The 18,675-nt window shown below is 40.1% G+C and overlaps 1 protein-coding gene across 5 annotated transcripts in view; it reads left to right on the forward strand.

Annotated features, from left to right (window-relative positions):
* The window catches only part of galnt17 (polypeptide N-acetylgalactosaminyltransferase 17), a 416,264-nt gene that overhangs the window by 375,806 nt on the left and 21,783 nt on the right, over positions 1–18,675 (forward strand). For all 5 annotated transcript variants that reach the window (XM_087977415.1, XM_087977411.1, XM_087977412.1 and 2 more), the window contains one exon: positions 2,215–2,310. In XM_087977415.1, coding sequence (XP_087833541.1) covers positions 2,215–2,310 — 96 coding nt within the window. The remainder of the gene's footprint in view (positions 1–2,214; positions 2,311–18,675) is intronic.

The following is an 18,675-nucleotide window of genomic DNA, read 5'->3' on the forward strand; positions in this document are numbered from 1 at the left end:
TAATAACAGAGATCTTACAGAAGAATAAAGAGCAGTACAGCGCAGGAACAGGCCCTTCAGCCTGTCAAGCCTAAGCCAACACAGGATGCTTTTCTAAACTAAAATCCTTTTGTCTGTGTGGTCCATATCCCTCTATTCCCTACCTATTCATGTCAAGATGCCCCTTAAGCTTTGCTGTTGTATCCGCCTTCCCATCTCCACTGACAGCACCTTCCAGGCGCTTACCAGCAGGTGTAAGAAAAAAAAATTGCTTCTCACATCTTCTTTAATCTTACCTCCTTTTATCTTAAAAATCTATGTTCCCCAGTAATTGTCATTTCTACACAGGGAAAAAGATTCCAACTATCCATTTAATTCACGTCTCATAGAGGTTAACAAAATTATCAGGTCACCCCTCAGTCTCCAATGTTCAAGTGAAAACAAACAGTCTGTCCAATGTTTCCTCAGTCAATATCCTTCAAATCAGGCAACATCCTGGTCAACTTTTCTGTACACTCTCCAAAGCCTCCACATCCTTCCAGTAGTGTGGTACCAAAACTGTACGCAGTATTCCAAATGTGGCCTTACTGAGGTTGTGTACAGCTACAACATGACTTGCCAATTTTTATGCTCTGTGCCCCACCCAATGAAGGCAAGCATGCCCTATGACTTCCTGGCCACCTTATCTACTTGCATTATCACTTTCAGGGAACTGTGATCTGTACACATATATCCTGAGGCAATGCTAATCAGGTACTCAGAGGTTAGTGTTATTTCATGTGGTCACCTTAACATTGACAGGACATAGAACATAGAACATAGAACATAGAACATAGAACATAGAACATAGAAGAATACAGCGCAGTACAGGCCCTTGGGCCCTCGATGTTGCGCCGATCCAAGCCCACCTAAACTACACTAACCCACTATCCTCCATATACCTATCCAATGCCCTCTTAAATGCCCATAAAGAGGGAGAGTCCACCACTGTTACTGGCAGGGCATTCCATGAACTAACGACTCGCTGAGTGAAGAACCTACCCCTAACATCAGTCCTATATCTACCCCCCCTTAATTTAAAGCTATGCCCCCTTGTAATACCCGACTCGATACGCGGGAAAAGGTTCATACTGTCGACCCTATCTAACCCCCTAATCATCTTGTACACCTCAATCAAGTCACCCCTAAACCTTCTTTTCTCTAGTGAAAACAGCCCCAAGTGCCTCAGTCTTTCCTCATACGATTTTCCTTCCATACCAGGCAACATCCTGGTAAACCTCCTCTGCACCCGTTCCAATGCCTCCACATCCTTCCTATAGTATGGCGACCAAAACTGCACACAATATTCCAGATGCGGCCGTACCAGAGTCTTATACAACTGCATCATGACCTCAGGACTCCGGAACTCAATTCCTCTACCAATAAAAGCCAGTACGCCATATGCCTTCCTCACCGCACTATTTACCTGGGTGGCAACTTTCAGAGATCTGTGTACATGGACACCAAGATCCCTCTGCTCATCCACACTACCAAGTATCCGACCATTAGCCCAGTACCCCATCTTTTTGTTATTCTTCCCAAAGTGAATCACCTCGCACTTAGCTACATTGAATTCCATCTGCCACCTTTCTGCCCAGCTCTGCAGCTTCTCTATATCCTGCTGTAACCTGCCACATGCTTCCTCACTGTCAACAACTCCTCCGACTTTCGTGTCATCCGCAAACTTGCTCACCCAACCTTCTAACCCCTCTTCCAGGTCATTTATAAAAATGACAAACAGCAATGGTCCCAAAACAGATCCTTGCGGAACACCGCTAGTGACGGCACTCCATGAAGAAACTTTGCCATCAACTACTACCCTCTGTCTTCTTCCATCCAGCCAATTCCTAATCCAAACCTCCAACTCACCCTCAATGCCATATCTCCGTATTTTCTGCAGTAGCCTACCATGGGGAACCTTATCAAACACCTTACTAAAATCCATATATACCACATCTACCGCTTTCCCCTCATCAACCTCCTTCGTCACCTTTTCAAAGAATTCAATAAGGTTTGTGAGGCACGACTTGCCCTTCACTTGACCTTGCACATTTTTAGAAACCTTGAACTCTGAAATGCCTGAGCTTTAAACATCTAGCCTCTGCTTCTGACAAAGTCTTGTTGATTATGCTGAATTAAGTTATTCATTCTAACAGTGCTACATATCTTTCCTTAATTTGTGTGTTCCTCACATAGGTGCATAACAATAAGGCAAAAGACTTTTGCCTAGATCAAGGTCCACCAGAAAACCACACAGCCATTATATATCCATGTCATGGGATGTCCCCTCAGGTAAGCAGATTCATTATACTGATTCCATGTTAATAATGCCAATGGATTGCTGCACTCGGTATACCTTTACAGCATTGAATTGTAAAGTTTTTTTTATTATTCTGTACTTTGAGTTGGGGACCAAGATGGTAAAGGGCTGTTTTAAACTAAAATCCGGTGATAAGTGATGCTGCTAAAAATAAGTTACTGAAACTTACTGTGAGCGGTGTTTGCACTGTTGCTGTGTTCAAGCAGTGAAGGGATAACATCTAAGGTGCCATGGCATCATGGGTGTCTGAAGAATAAGCTTTGCCGAGAGACAGCTTGCTGATTGGATTATACAAATAGGATCACTTGTGGAGACCAGGAGTCATCAGCATGATGACAACTCTGTGGTTTGAGGGCATGTGAACAATATAGCGGCAGAAACTTCTAGACTCTAGCAGAGAAAGGATTGGCTCTCTCTCCCTCCCTCTCTCATTCTCTGCAGTAAAGTCATCATAACCTGGAGCATATCTAGCTATTATCTCCCACTATTTGCTATAAACTGTTCCTTCTAAGCAGTGACCGAAAGATTGAATAATTAATGTGCCAATTTCCTTGCATCTGCATTAATATCTTGGAAGGAATAAGAAGGTCAAAACCATATTTAAAACTCTAGCTGATGTTTAACAAATGTCTTCTATAACTTCAACATAACCTCCTTTTTCTAGTTCTCTGTGCACCTATTGATATAGCCAAAGATACAGTATGCTTTATTTACTTCTCTCTCCATCTGTCCTGCTACCTTCAATGATCTATACATAGATACACCCAGGTCCCTTCTACTCCTGCATCCCCTTAAGTATTGTACTCCTTAGTTTATATTGTCTATCCATGTTCTTCCTATCAAAATGTCTCACCTCAGACTTCTACATTGACCGTCAACTGACATTTATATGCCCAATCCATGAACTTGTTTACGTCCTTATGGAGTCCTACACTATCTTCCTTACAATTTACAATGCTTCATAGCTTTATATCATCCATAAACTTTGTAATTGGAATCAGGAGACAGAATCATATTGGGAAATTTCCCAACTCCTGACTCAAGTTTCTAAGATAAAAATCCAGCCTTTGTTCTTTTAATTGCCGAGCTCTTTAAGATCCAGGTGTGAGGTCCAGACCTGAGGACAAACATTTCATGTCCCTTCTGCCAACAATGATTATCCTCTAATTTTCTTGCTAACTTCAGGTTTGTGTGGCAGCATCTTTTCTGTGTTACTGAACAATTGACCAGTTAATTGCCTCTAGGATAGATGTAAGGTAGACATTTCAGTATGGGGTTGATAGTCTGGTGGTTGTATGTTCTTGAACTGAGGCAGGGATATTCTTGCTGTATTCATGCCTTTATTTTCAGAACAACACAGGACCTTAAGACTTAGCACTTTATTGATTACAACTGAACACCTAAAACTGAATATCATTATACAAGATATTTTCTGATCCATTAACAGCAAGCATCCCCTTTTCTGAACTTCCAATTCTCTTTAATTTCCTAATGTGGTCAGCCAAGAATTCACAGATATAGCCTCATAAGGAATCCAAGACCAGTACCTAAGAATTCAACAAACTGATGGTTTTGTTTTTGTCTTAACTTGTGGACTGTGTTATGTGTCATGAAAAGACAGTGCCTGAAACACTATTACATGTAACTTTTCTGATTGGGAGGATCAGCAGTTCTTCCATTTTTAATATTATGCAATGCTGAAGACAGATGGGTTTTGTGCAGCTTCATGCATATTTCAGGGAGTGGTTATATAACAAGGTGAGCAAGGAGGCTGGTAATGTGACAAGTATTTCCAATGTTGCATTTGCTCAAATTGTGATTACCTCCTCATAACTTGGTTGACCTTGTGAGATTACTAAAATTTATGCAACATTGAGGTCACTGCTTTTTCTGGAGCTTGAGTCATTTCTTTGTGCTTACCTAGTTTTAAATAGATAGTCCTACCTTTATTCTGCTTGGGGCTATAAAATTACTATTGAGGAGACTTTAAACATTTGGCGTTATGGAAACCTCATGTTTTCTGTGGTCTTGGTTTATGCTATTATTGCTCTAAAATGGTTTTCGTACCTTCTTAAATTACCTGAGCAAATAATGGAACCCTGCAGCAGTCCTGTTCTTTCTTGTTTGGCCAGAGGCAAGTTCCCTTATTGGTGCAAATATACTTTTGACAACATTAATATGAAGTTAGCCCAGAAAAAAAACAACAGGTTAAATCAAAATTGAAGTAATTGGTCAGAAGTCCAGACCAAATACATAAGTAATTTGTAACCTAAAGATTGCTTTTATAGCATGAATCAATATCCTCATAATTTATCACAACAAAAAGCAAAATCAGCACTGGTATTATTCTAAGTGTTTAGAATGCATTGTTGAGTTCACAACTTCCTACATTATACCTCCAGGCAATTCTGTTGAGATGAGCAACCAAGAATAACCTGAAATTCCACAATTAGAATGGCATTAAAAATGGTTCTAAAATCAATTAAACTGCTAAATAAATATGCTATGGGTTAATTTGAAATCAAATGGAGATAAAGTAACATTCAGGGTAATTGGTTCATCAGAGATGTTCACAATTGTAATCCATTATGTGGTTCTCTAATTATTTCCTCTTCTGCGTGAAACAAGTTAATACACCAACTTTTAATTATAAAGTTTAAAACAAAAGGACATTCAACTATCACCCACACTGCATTTAGGCTCCTCTTTGGAGAGTGATTTAACAGCAATGGCAGAGGAAGGTTCAACTGAAGCATTCAAGTGGAAATCGGGTGATTATTTTGGATATAAATAATGTGCAGGTGTATGGAGAATGGCAGGAGATTGCCATTACATAATGATGCTCACCTGAAGAACTGGTGCAGACAATAGGTGAAACACTGTAACACCTCTGTTTCACATGGGTGAGATTAAATGCAGAATGGTGCCTTATTAAGTTTGTAAACATGATTCTGAGGCTTCCATTTGCACGTCAGTTTAGTTTGCCACATTAGCATGGGACCAATCTTTCTGTCCATGGCCTGCTAAGATATTCCAATGAAGCTTGATACAAGCTCTAGGAACAACACCTTGTCTTTCCATTCAGCACTCCACAGCTTTCTGGACCTAGCACGGAGTTCAACAAATTTACATTGTAATCTCTGTCGCCATCTTACCTAATGAGCTTTGTTATTATTTTTGTGGTTTGCGTTTATGAATTGATTTCATTTGGTTTCTTTCTTTATCCTTGCATGTTGCTTTAAGATTGTTTTAACATAGCTATTCATGTCCTCATTTGGCTACAATCTTTGTTTCTTTACTCTATTCTTAACTATTCTGTTTTGTTGTTGCATTAAAGCCTTTAATCTCGCTTGGCCTCAATTCTCTCACAAACCTTCTTTATTCTTCTTACCTCGCCTAAAAATTGTTAGATTTCCATCTTTCTTCAGTTTTGATGTTATTTCTCATGGCCCGTACTTCAGTACAACCTTTAGAGACACGCTTATGATATCATCACTGTATCATAACATGTCATCTGAAGGTACCAAGATCATTTGTACCATTTAGTCTGAGGTCACTTGAAAAATGACATATTTCTGGAAACATGCTGCTTTCTGTATAATGTAACAATCTAATGTTAGCCCAGACAATGATGTGCCTTTGAAATTAACGTGTGTATCTAATGACTGGCTGTAATAAGTATCCATTGGATCCTTCAATGCCACAATATCCACACCCAGGTTCTTATAGTAAGAGAGATAACAAATATTGCTGCATTCTTGTTGGAGCAAACTCACATCATGTTTAGCTGTGGTAACCATATACAAAAGTCCAACATCTTGGCATTAGATACTGGGAAACTAATTGAAGACCAATCAACAACAGAGAATTCAGACAATGAGCAGCATCATTTTCTGTGAGTACAGACAGCTGCACACATCTGTAGAAAGGGCATTGACCGACAAGACCAACAGCACTTTTTTTTTTAAGGTTAAGATGCAAGTTCTTTCAAGATACCATAAATTTCCAATATTGCTTTAGTTAAAAATAAAAAAAGATTGAAGTTAAATTGCTACCATCACCGAAGGCTACAGACCTATATTGAAGGATAATGAGCAATCTATCACTTTCTCCTTTTTAATAGGGAACAAATGTATACAAGGTGCTGATAGGACATTTTCTTGTTAAATATACCTGGAAGCATAGCTGAAAAGCACTAAAGAACTAGGACACTAAAAAAAAATTAGTTTTCTACACCAAGGCGGCTTATTTCTATGTCCAGACATCAGATTGGTTATTGGTTTACATCCTTCAAATCAAACTTGACACAATGAAACATTTTGATGTTGATGTAGTATTGCATTATGGAGAATGATGCAGCTCTGTTTATTGATCCTCCAAAGTAATGCAGTGTTCTGAACATAAGTTTGCTCGCTGAGCTCATAGGTTCGTTTTCAGACATTTTGTCACCATACTAGCCAATATCATCAGTGAGCCTTTGGTGAAGCAATCCGCTTTCTATTTATGTCTTTAGGTTTCCTGGGGTTGGTGACATCATTCCCTGTGATGACATTTCCTGTTCATTTTTCTCAGAGGTGATAAATGGGGTCCATGTCGATGTGTTTGTTGATAGAGTTCCAGTTGGAATGCCATGTTTCTATGAATTATCGTGCATGTCTCTGTTTGGCTTGTCCTAGGATGAATGTGTTGTCCCAGTCGAAGTGGTATCCATCCTCGTCTGTATGTAAGGATACTAGTGATAGTGGGTCAGCTTAGAGATGCTACGGTAGAAATAGGGTCCTTGCTATTTTAATTCCTTGGCTCCCTTCAGCCCTACAAGTCCACACCAACCCGCCGAAGCGCACCCACCCAGACCCATTCCCCTACATTTACCCCTGCACCTAACACTATGGGCAATTTAGCGTGGCCAATTCACCTGACCTGCACATTTTTGGACTGTGGGAGGAAACCGGAGCACCCGGAGGAAACCCATGCAGACACTGGGAGAATATGCAAACTCCACACAGACAGTCGCCTGAGGAGGGAATTGAAGCCAGGTCTCTGGCGCTGTGAGGCAGCAGTGCTAACCACTGTGCCACCGTGCCGCCCACAAATGTCTTCTAAATGTCCAACTTCGTTCCACCTGGCGGAAACGCTTCCTGCCTCAGGCCTAAGTTAAAATTGCAATTGGGGTGCTAATGACATAATTGAGACTTGACTTAGGGGTCTAAAGAAGGCTGCCACTCACATTAGGTGACCTGCTAGAAGAAGCAGGTCAAAATTATTTCAGAGGGGTCCTAACCATAGATAAATAAACTGATCATTTGTAGTACCCTGTTTTTGCTGGGGAGATGGGGTTAAAGTCATTCCTCTAGTACTCAAAACAGTTATCTCAAGACATTCTATCATCCTTTGCCTGGCTGTTTGAGGAACATCTCTTGATGGAATCATTTCAACCACACCTACAGTTTCATTTTTCTGCTATATTGAGGACTTAATCTTTCACAGTTTTTTAACAATGCTTCTGAAGATCCATATATGTGACATCTATCACGTTCCTCAGGTATACTCCACATGAATGCACAGAAACCAGCTGAAGAGCACACATCACACTATGCACAAACAAGAAACGTTTTTTACATATCATACAATCATTATAGAAAGGCGTTGATTAGAAGGAAAGCATTCATACATATATTCTGGTAACACGCATAAATTCAATCATTTTGAATAGCAGTCTCGTAGATCAGAGTAATGGATTAGTGGTGCTAGAAGAGCATAGCAGTTCAGGCAGCATCCGAGGAGCAGTAAAATCGACGTTTTGGGCAAAAGCCCTTTATCAGGATTTTTACCGAGATCAGAGTAATGACTAGTCTTAACCTACAATGAGAAAGTTGACTACAAAACAGGGCGTTACTGACCCTGTATGATAAAGGGGACATGCTCTCCATCAAAATGATGTTACTGAAGTATATTTGAAGTATATGCCATTTAGGGAATAGATCAAATTATGTATAGTCTTATTAGAACTCTCTAGGTCATATTTAGAACAGCTGACTGAATGGATGATAGTTGGTTATTATTCTGAAACATTAACTTTGTCTTTCCCACCAGAGATTCCTCCGACCTGCTCAATATTTCCAGCACTTTCTGCCCTAATACAGAACTTGCCTTTTGTTCTCCTTTTCATCCAATCTCTTTCATTTTCTTAAAACCTATTGTATTTGTATCTAGCCGCGTTCTGCTGAAAAGTCAAAGCTGACATTTTAACCCTGTTTCTCACATACCTCCATCCTTAAGTGCAGTTCTGAGTCTATAGAGGAAAACAAGCACATTAGGACTTTCAATCAGCTACATTAGATTAGAAATGTCCACAATTGTAAGTGCAACTTGATGAAAAAAGAATCAAACCATGAAAGAATTTTTGTCACCCATCAATGCAGTTTCATTGTGTGCTTTATTAAATATTTCACTGTTGCTATTTCCTTGATTAGGAAAGGGAATTCTTTTTTTTCTTGATACAAGACCGAAAAGAAAAAAGTTATTTTTAGTATCTAACGGACTCATTTGCCTTGCATCCTTGATACTGTTGCAGATCAGTGGAGGACAGCATGGGAAATGGCAAAGTCTTCTCACTGTGGCATCTACACTTCATTCAATCTTATTCGCTTGCAATTATGTTCAATCCAAAGTCTTGACTGCATTGATTTAAAACAGTACACAGTGTTCTTTTTATTATCTTAAATACACACACTTTGAATCGAGAGGGTACAATTATTAGGAAAGACTGAACAAGGCTTCAGCTATTGTTTTTAGACAAAAGACTGAGAAATGACCCAAAAGAGATCTATTTAATTTTGACAGGCAGGGTTAAATATTGAGAAAATGCTTCCATTTGTAGAGTCAAGTTGGAGGGTTGTGGAGGAAGAAATTTGCAAGGAAATTGCATAGAAGTACAAGAATTACAGATCGTTTATAATTAGGAGAATTCAATCATCCGATTATAGATTGAGGTTCATTGGAGGACAAGTCTCCACAAATATCCTTATTCTCAATTATGGAGTTGCCAGCACGTCAGTGTAAAAGTTAAGGCTGAAACATTTGCAACATTCTTCAACCAGATGTGCCAAGTGGATGATCTAACTTGACTTCCTCCAGAGGTCCCCAGCATCACTAATGCCAGTCTTCAAACAAACAATTTGATTCATTCCATGTAATATCAAGAAATGAGAGAAGATACTGGATGCTGCAAAGGTCATGGCCCCCGACAACATTTTAGTAATAATTTTGTGCTTCAGGTTCAGTCATACCCTAGGCTGTTTCAGTACAGCCACATCTCTGGCAACTACTCAATGATATGGAAATTTTCCCCAGTATGTCCTGTACAAGAGCAGCAAGGCATTTCCAACCGGGCTAGTTAATGCCCCATCAGGGTACTCTTGATTATCAACAAAGTGATGGAATGCATCATCAAGCAGCACTTGCTCATTGACATTCACTTTGGGTTTTGCCAGGGCCATTCAGCTCCTGACTTTATCACAGCCTTGGTTTAAACATATCCAAAACAACTGAATTCTAGAGGTGAGCTAAGAGTGATAGCCCTTGACATTCCTGCCACATGTGACTGAGTGTGGCATTAAGGAGTCTTAGTAAAACTAAAGTTCAGAGAGTGTGGTGCTGGAAAAGCACATCAGATAAGGCAGCATCCGAGGAGTAGGAGAATTGACGTTTCGGGCAAATTTGCCTGTGTGGGTTCAATTCCTGCACTATGCTGAGGTTACTATGAAGGACTCTCTTTTTCAACCTCTCTCCTCACCTGAAGAGGAGTGACCCTCAGGTTAAACCATCACCAGTTGTGTCTCTCTAACTGTCTGGAAAGATTATGGCACCCTTACCTTACCATCACATCTTGGCAGGAGATCCTAATTGTAGTGTCAAGAACCTTACCATCTTCAGATGATTAGTGAATAACCTTCCCTCCATCATAAGGTCAGAAGTGAGGATGTTTGCCAATGATTGCACAATGTTCAGCACCATTCACAGTCTGTGCCCAAATGCAACAAGGTCTGTACAATATCCAGGCTTAGGCAGACAAGTGGAAAGTAACATTTATGCCATGCAAATGCTGAACAGTGATGATGTCCAATAAGAGAGAATCTAACAATTGCCCCTTGACATTCAATCCTATACCACGGCTTACTCCCACATTATCAACATCATGGAGTAACCATTGTCCAGAAGCTGAACTGGACAAACATCTAATTACAGTATCTATACAGCCTCCCTCCCAAACAGCATTGTCGGTGTACTTACACCAAATGGATAGCAGCAGTTCAAGAAGATAGTCCACCACCATCACCTCCTCAAGGGCAACTCAGGATGGGTAATAAATACTGGCCAAGTCAGTGAAGCTCACACACCATGAATGAATGAAACGAACGGCAGGGAACGGAGCGGTGGTAGAAAACAAATGCCTCATCTCCCACAGATGAAGACGCTGCATGCTTTAGGAGGGAAAAAGGAGGAAGCTCAGGTACTTGAAGGGTTTAAAATTGGTAAGGAGATGGTATTGGATTGGCTATCTGCACTAAGGCATTGAGACAAGATGGAACAGATTGAAGGAGTGGGCATTGTAGACACATTGGCCATAGTTTTCAAATCTTCCTTAGATTCAGGACTGATGCAGGAGGACTGGATAATGGCAAATGTTACAACCATGTTCAAAAAGAGGAGTTTTATAATGAACCCAGCAACTATAGGCAAGTCAACTCTTGTGGGGACAGTTTCAGAAACAATAATTTAGGAGAAAATAAGGTGTCACTCGGGCAAAAGACAAGCTGGTATGAATTTAAGGTCAAATTGTGTTCAACTTGTGAGAGTATCTTTAATGGGGTGAGAGAGGTGTGAAGATGACAAAACTGTTGATGTGGTATGAGATTGATTTTCAGAAGGCCTTTGGTGAAGTAGTGCAGAACAGGCTTATGAGCAAAGTTTGAGCTTGTGAAATAAAAGAGATAGTAAAAACATGGGTGCAAAGTTAGATGAATAACAGGAAGCAAACTATAATAGTCAACGGTTGTTTTGCAGACTGGTTGAAGAGGTACAGTTCATCAAAAGTTCAGTGTTAGGACCTCTGCTGTTCCTGATATTTCTTAATGGCTTTGATCTTAGTAAAAGGACCTGGGTTTGTACAACAGAAATCATTGAAAGTGGTAGTACGTTAACAGGATCTTTAATAAGGCATGTAGAATCCAGGGCTTTATCAATAACCATATAGAATGCAAAAACAAAAGTTATATTACACATGCATAAGCACTGGCTTAGCTTCAACTAATCTGTTGCATCCAGTTCTAGCACCACTGTTTAGGGAAGATACAAAAACATTAGAGAAGGCTAAAAAATGATTAATGAGTATGGTTCCATGAATGTGGAACTTCAGTTACGTGGAAAGATTGTTCACCTGCAACAGAGAAGGTTGAGGGGAGACTTGATCGTGGTATTTAAAATCATGAGGAGCCTGAACAGAGTAGACAGATAGGGAGAAACAATTCCCTTTGGTGGAAGAATCAAAAGCAGAAGTGCACAATTCTAAGACAATTGAAAAATAAAGCAATAAGAAAGCTTTTCCATGAGTTGAAGTTTTAGAATCTGGAATGCACTCTCTGACAGTGTAGTGAAGGCATGCTCCATTGAGGATTACAAAAACAAATTGGATCATTATCTGAAAGGAAGAGATTTCAGGCCCATGGGGAAAAAAGTAAGCATGTAGCAGTGACTGAATTACTCCTTCAGAGACCTAGTACAAATACACTGGATTGAATGGCCTCCTTCTGTGTTGAGATGTTTCTATGATTCTATATTTCTGTAATTTTGACTGAGCTGAGAGAACTAAATAGAAAAAAAGTTAACAATTATTTGATTGAATTCGAAGAAAATATATTACTTTTGAGTAGCGTTGTTGTTGAAATTTAATATTCTCTGCTTGGAGTACAGTCACCTGAGGGACTGTTGGAATTGGCTAGGAATGCAATAGAGCAATCATAGTATTTTGTAATCCTGTTCCTGTTTCCCAGGAGGGACATCAAGGTTTAATCAGATCCAGGAACAAGGTAAGAAATTTGCTATTTTGCAAAAAGCATTATAAAACAAACATAAAATAATTAGAAATTGATGTAAGAATGTTCTTGACAAGATAATTAGATTTTACAGAGTTGAGGCTCCTGTTGCTACCCTTATATTTTCTGAGTTTTTGTTGCTGCTCTTCATATTGACAGATAGATGGAATTATCACAGCATATAGTGTAGAAGGGAATGCTTAATTTTTCTTTATCTCATCCTTCTCTACTTCAGACCTGTTGGATTTAATGAGAGAGAAAGGGAAGAAAGTAGTTAATTCAGCCTAAATGGTGTGCTGAATTTCTGAACCCACAAATTCATAAGACAGAGGCAAGTGTTCTATCGTCTACACTGAGGAGATGAAGTGCAGGCTGGATGACCACTTTACGGAACACATACCGTGTCTGCAAAAATAACCCCGAGCTTCCAGTATCTGCCACTTTAATACATCACCCTGTTCCCTGGCCAACATCTCTGTCTCAGGCTTGCTGCAGTGCTCCAGCAAAGCTTAGTGCAAGCTGGAAGAACTGCACCTCAGTCGGGAGACCCTGCAGCCTTCAGGACTCAGCATGGAGTTAAATAATTTTAATGATGTGAGCATCTTCATCCATGTCTTTTACTCACCCCCACATTCCAGGCCCTGTCATTACATGGGCTGCTTTCAGCACAGGCAATCCGATTTCACTTACTTATAGACCCCATTAGGAGATGGTCTTTCTCCCTGGCTTGCCATTATCCATCCCATTATATGCCCAACTGTTTTCCTCCTCCTCTGGACTGCATCCCCATCTATTGCTTACTCCTTTACTCCACCTTTTCCCACCCCATCCAGCGTCTTCAGCATACATACCAGCTTTTCCTAGCTATCCTCAGCTCTGGAGAGGGGTCACTGGACCCTAAACGTGAACTCTGCTTTCTCTCCATTGATACTGCCAGATCTGTTGAGTTTCTGCAGCAATTTCTGTTTTTGTTCTACATTGAGCATTGGCTTCACCACAGCGAAGACAAGAGAACTTGGCATTGTGATTAGTTTTTGCTTGTTCTGGTGAAGATCAAAAACAGAGCACCTGAGCTAAATCCTTTATAAAGGATGAAATTACGACACATCTGGATAGTAGTAACAGGATAGGTCAGAGTCAGCATGGATTTATGAAGGGGAAATCATGCTTGACTAATCTTCTGGAATTTTTTGAGGATGTAACTCTGAAGATGGATGAGGCAGATCCAGTAGATGTGGTGTACCTGGACTTTCAGAAAGCTTTTGATAAGGTCCCACATAGGAAGTTAGTGAGCAAAGTTAGGGTGCATGGTATAGGGGGCAAAGTACTAATTTGGATTGAAAGTTGGTTGGTTGACAGGAAACAAAGTAGTGATAAATGGCTCCATTTTGAAATGGCAGGCAGTGACCAGTGGGGTACTGCAGGGATCAGTGCTGGGACCGCAGCTTTTTACTGTATATTAAATGATATAGAAGATGGTATTAGTAATAACATTAGCAAATTTGCTGATGATACTAAGCTAGGTGGCAAGGTGAAATGTGAGGAGGATGTTAGGAGATTACAGGGTGACCTGGACAGGTTAGGTGCGTGGTCAGATGCATGGCAGATGCAGTTTAATGTGGATAAATGTATGGTTATCCACTTTGGTGGCAAGAACAGGAAGGCAGATTACTACCTAAATTGATTCCATTTAGGTAAAGGGGCAGTACAGAGAGATCTGGAGGTTCTTGTACACCAGTCAATGAAGGTAAGCATGCAGGTACAGCAGGTAGTGAAGAAGGCTAGTAGCATGCTGGCCTTCATAACAAGAGGGATTGAGTATGGAAGTAAAGAGGTTCTTCTGCAGCTGTACAGGGCCCTGGTGAGACCACACCTGGAGTATTGTGTGCAGTTCTGGTTTCCAGATTTGAAGAAAGACATTCTGGCTATTGAGGGAGTGCAGTGTAGGTTCACGAGGTCAATTCCTGGAATGGCGGGACTACCTTACACTGAAAGACTGGAGAGACTGGGCTTGTATACCCTTGAGTTTAGAAGACAGAGGGGATTTGATTGAGACACAAGATTATTAAAGGATTGGACACTCTGGAGGCAGGAAACATGTTTCTGCTGATGGGTGAGTGCCAAACAGAGGACACAGCTTAAAAATACGGGGTAGACCATTTAGGACAGAGATGAGGAGAAACCTCTTCACCCACAGTGTGGTGGCTGTGTGGAATGCTCTGCCCCAGAGGACAGTGGAGACCCAGTCTCTGGATTCATTCTAGAAAGAGTTGGATAGAGCTCTCAAGGATAGTGGAATCAAGGGTTATGGAGATAAGGCAGGAACAGGATACTGATTAAGGATGATCAGCCATGATCATATTGAATGGTGGTGCAGGCTCGAAAGGCAGAATGGCCTACTCCTGCACCTATTGTCTATTGTCTCTGAATGAGCTTTAGTGGTTGCTGCTTTCTCCAGGTTCCCTGGGCCATCACCAATGTAGGCACCCAGATGAAACAGACTAGAGAATTTAAATTGAATGCAAATGATAAGAACAACATTGTAATGACTCCAACAAAATATTCCTGGCAATCATCCAGGCAGATTTTTGTTTTGAGGAACAAACAAAATGGATAACAAGTTAGAGGTTGAGCCATTTAGACCAAAGGCTCTATAATGACGCAACCAACCCCACTCTCCCGCAGTTTCTTTATCATGTCTGAAAATAACACAGCCAATTGGCAGCTGTTTCTGAAGCACCCATGAAGCATGGATTATGCTGTCAAGTTTGAATTGTTATAGACATGATGCGTGAGATTTCCAATAGCTGAATCTGAAAAATCAGATAGATGCAGCTAATATCCAGGTTAGTATTTATGAAAAGACTTTGGTCCCTTGCCTTGAATGTGACCCCTCGTCCTATCCCTTGTTCCCCCTTCCACTCCCTCTGCATGTCTTTGCTCCACCAGCAGCAATTTCAGAATAAATGCCTTGTTACAATAATTGCCGCTCCCATTTCCAAGAAGGTCATAATCTTCAAAACATCAATTAGATCTTCTACTCATTTTCTCTATCCCAATAGAAACATCTCATTCTGCATCCCTTCTGTGCAACTGTAATTCCTCACCAATGGTATTATTTTCATGAATATTCATTGTACATACTAAGGCCATAATATCCTTCTTTTAATGGGAAGCACCCAACTGTGGCTTACCTTTTGCCTTTTCCAAATCATACATCAGTTTCTCACTTATGTATTCATTGCCCATGTGTAAAGCCAGGAAAGTATTTACCTCTTTAAATTAACAATGCAACTAAAGTTCAATAGTTACTTTGAACATCAGCAGTTAGTTTTATGTTGATTGAGTTAATTAATTAATTAATTAATCATCATGTGTACCGAGGCACAATGAAAAGCTTTGTCTTGCGAGCAATACAGGCAGATCACAGAGTTAAGTAGCATACACAGTAAATAATAGGTAAACAGCAGCAAAACCAAAAACACTGGTACAGGCAAATGTTAAGAGTTTGCAAGTCCATTCAGTATTCTAACAACAGTAGGGTAGAAACTGTTATGAAACTGGCTGTAAGCAGCTGTGGAATTTAATTAGGGCATTTTTGATTTGAAGAAATGTTTTAGGACTTGAGCTATTCAACAGTTGTTCACATTCTTGTCTCTAATTGGCAGCTAATCACAGCATGTTTTGGTTGGGTAGGGTTCCTGTGAACTGATCCCTCCAAAAATGGAAGCTACCAAAACTATCCCAATATGAACTTCTCGACATCCTGAATTTTTATTTGTATTCTAAGAATGCATAAGCCAACTGACTTTGTTCTTGGATGATGTTTTTTATAAGTAGTTTCCACATGGTTATCCAGACGGAGACATGTGTATTTAATACTGATGCTTGTTTCTTCAAGTTCCAGCTTTCTAAGTACAAATCTTAAGATTTGGCTTATTCATAAATTTAGGCTTTGACACATATTATGAGTATTCGTCAATGGTGTTGATGCTCTAGTCATTGAGTCATATGGCACGGAAACAGACCTTCAGTCCAATCAGTCTACACTGACCATGTTCCCAAACTAAACTAGTCCCACCTTCCTGCATTTGGCCCATATCCCTCAAAACCTTTCCTATTCGTGAACTTATTCAAATGTCTTTTGAGCATTGTAACTGTACTTACATCCATCACTTTATCTGGCAGTTCATTCCATTAGACTCTCTGTCTAAAAAAAATGTCCTTTTAAAATCTTCCTTCTCTCACCTTAAAAATATGCCCTCTAGTTTTGAACTCCCCACCCTAAGGAAAAGACCCTTGTTATTTACCTTATCTATGCCTCTCATGATACTATAACCCTCAGTAAGATCACCCCACAACTTTATACACTGCAATGAACAAAGTCCCAATCGTTCTGATCTATTCTATCTTAAACCCTCCATTCCCAGCAACATCCTGCTAAATCTTTTTTGAATCCCCTCTTGTTTAATAATGTCCTCCCTATAACAGGGTGACCATAACTACACGTAGTACTCCAGAAGAGGCCTCTCCAATGTCCTGGAAAAGTGCAGCAGGTCAGGCAGTATCCAAGGAACAGGAGAATCGACGTTATGCCCGAAACGTCGATTCTCCTGTTCCTTGGATGCTGCCTGACCTGCTGCGCTTTTCCAGCGACACATTTTCAGCTCTGATCTCCAGCATCTGCAGCCCTCACTTTCTCCTCTCCAATGTCCTGTACAACCTCAACATAACGTCCTAACCCTTCTACTCAAAAGTCTGAGCAATGAAAGCAAGCCTGCTAAGTGCCTTCTTAACCAACCTGTCTACATGTGACATGAATCCCAGTGTTGGCTCCTTGATGTTAATCCAGTTTCAGCTTATGCTCAGGGATGATACAAACCTTTCGATTTGCACTTTGGCAGCTGCTCCAGGACATTTCAGAAATTTCTTTCATGGGTGATGGAACACTTAATTAACTTCTTGTATCTCAATTACAGTTAAAGCAGCCAGGTGGAAATTGCAATCAGAATTACCTCATCATTAATGTCAGGCTCTGACAAATGGGATAGCAAGATGATTACAACTTAGCTAACACTGCCATGAGCATTTTAACAGCTTGATTAGCAAAGCAGGGCCTCCTTCTTCTGAGTGAGACTACAACATTGTACATAACCTCGGCACATTCAAAATATTCTATTTCCAATGACAAGTGTTGCTATTTTATGATTCCAGGGTATTTCATTTGCACATGCTAACTTAAAAGGTGCTATTCTTGGCTTAGTAGGTAGCACTTGTGTCTTGAAGTCAGAGGTTTGTGCATTGGAGTAACAATCTAGAGATTTGAGCGCATATTCCAAATTAAACACTTTAGCGCAGTACTGAGGGAGTGCTATACTGTTAGAAATGCCATCCATCAAATGAGACATTAAACAAAGACTCTCAGATTGATGTAAGAGAACCCAAGGCACTATTTGAGGAAAATTAGCAGAGTTTTATTTGTCCTTTTTTTAATCCATCAACCAATATCAGATTATTTGATCACTGCTTTGTGAGAGAGCTGCCTTTGGCAATTGGCTACTACAATTCAACAATTACTGCATTTCAGAAGTATTTTATTGGCTTTAAATCATTCGGAGGTCATGAAAGACATCAGAAAACAGCAAAACAGTCACATTGCTTTGTTTGCGTCTCCAGTTGTTCAGTTATGTGCACTGGATTTTAAGGGCTGAATGGGGATGTCTTCTAGTCTTGCACCACAACTGGAATAAACCAGCCATCACAAAATCAGCCACTTTTACAGATTCTCTTTTTCTCATTTTCAACTCAATGGGTCTGAGAATGAGGAAAGACCTTAAAGAGGTTCATCACACAAAGAGGTGATGGGTTCTCTCATGGTCTACATAATTCAATGAGACAATCTGTAGCATCAGTAGGCTGGTCCACAGTCACCACCTGCCACATTATACCTTAAAGATGTTCTAAGCATTGTATGTGTACCTTGCATTTAGGTAATTCATCTTTAAAGGCAGTTAGATTGCTGTGGGTTTGCTAGCCATGTGCTATATGGTTCTCCTATAGTATGTGTTTCTACAGCACAAATTGGCTATAACACGATTACTAAATTTAGACCAATTTTTGTAGAACTCGAACTTTCCTTACTTGTATTGGTGATAACACGATTCCAGCCCTATTTGTTGAAATGGTGCTGGTATTGCATGATTTTTTTATAAAGCGAGATTGCACGGGAACTAAACTACGGCA

This window comes from Chiloscyllium plagiosum, unplaced genomic scaffold (assembly GCF_037043375.1).
Source record: "Chiloscyllium plagiosum isolate Xiang-an unplaced genomic scaffold, Cpla_swu_hap1 HiC_scaffold_31, whole genome shotgun sequence".
Lineage (NCBI taxonomy): Eukaryota > Metazoa > Chordata > Chondrichthyes > Orectolobiformes > Hemiscylliidae > Chiloscyllium > Chiloscyllium plagiosum.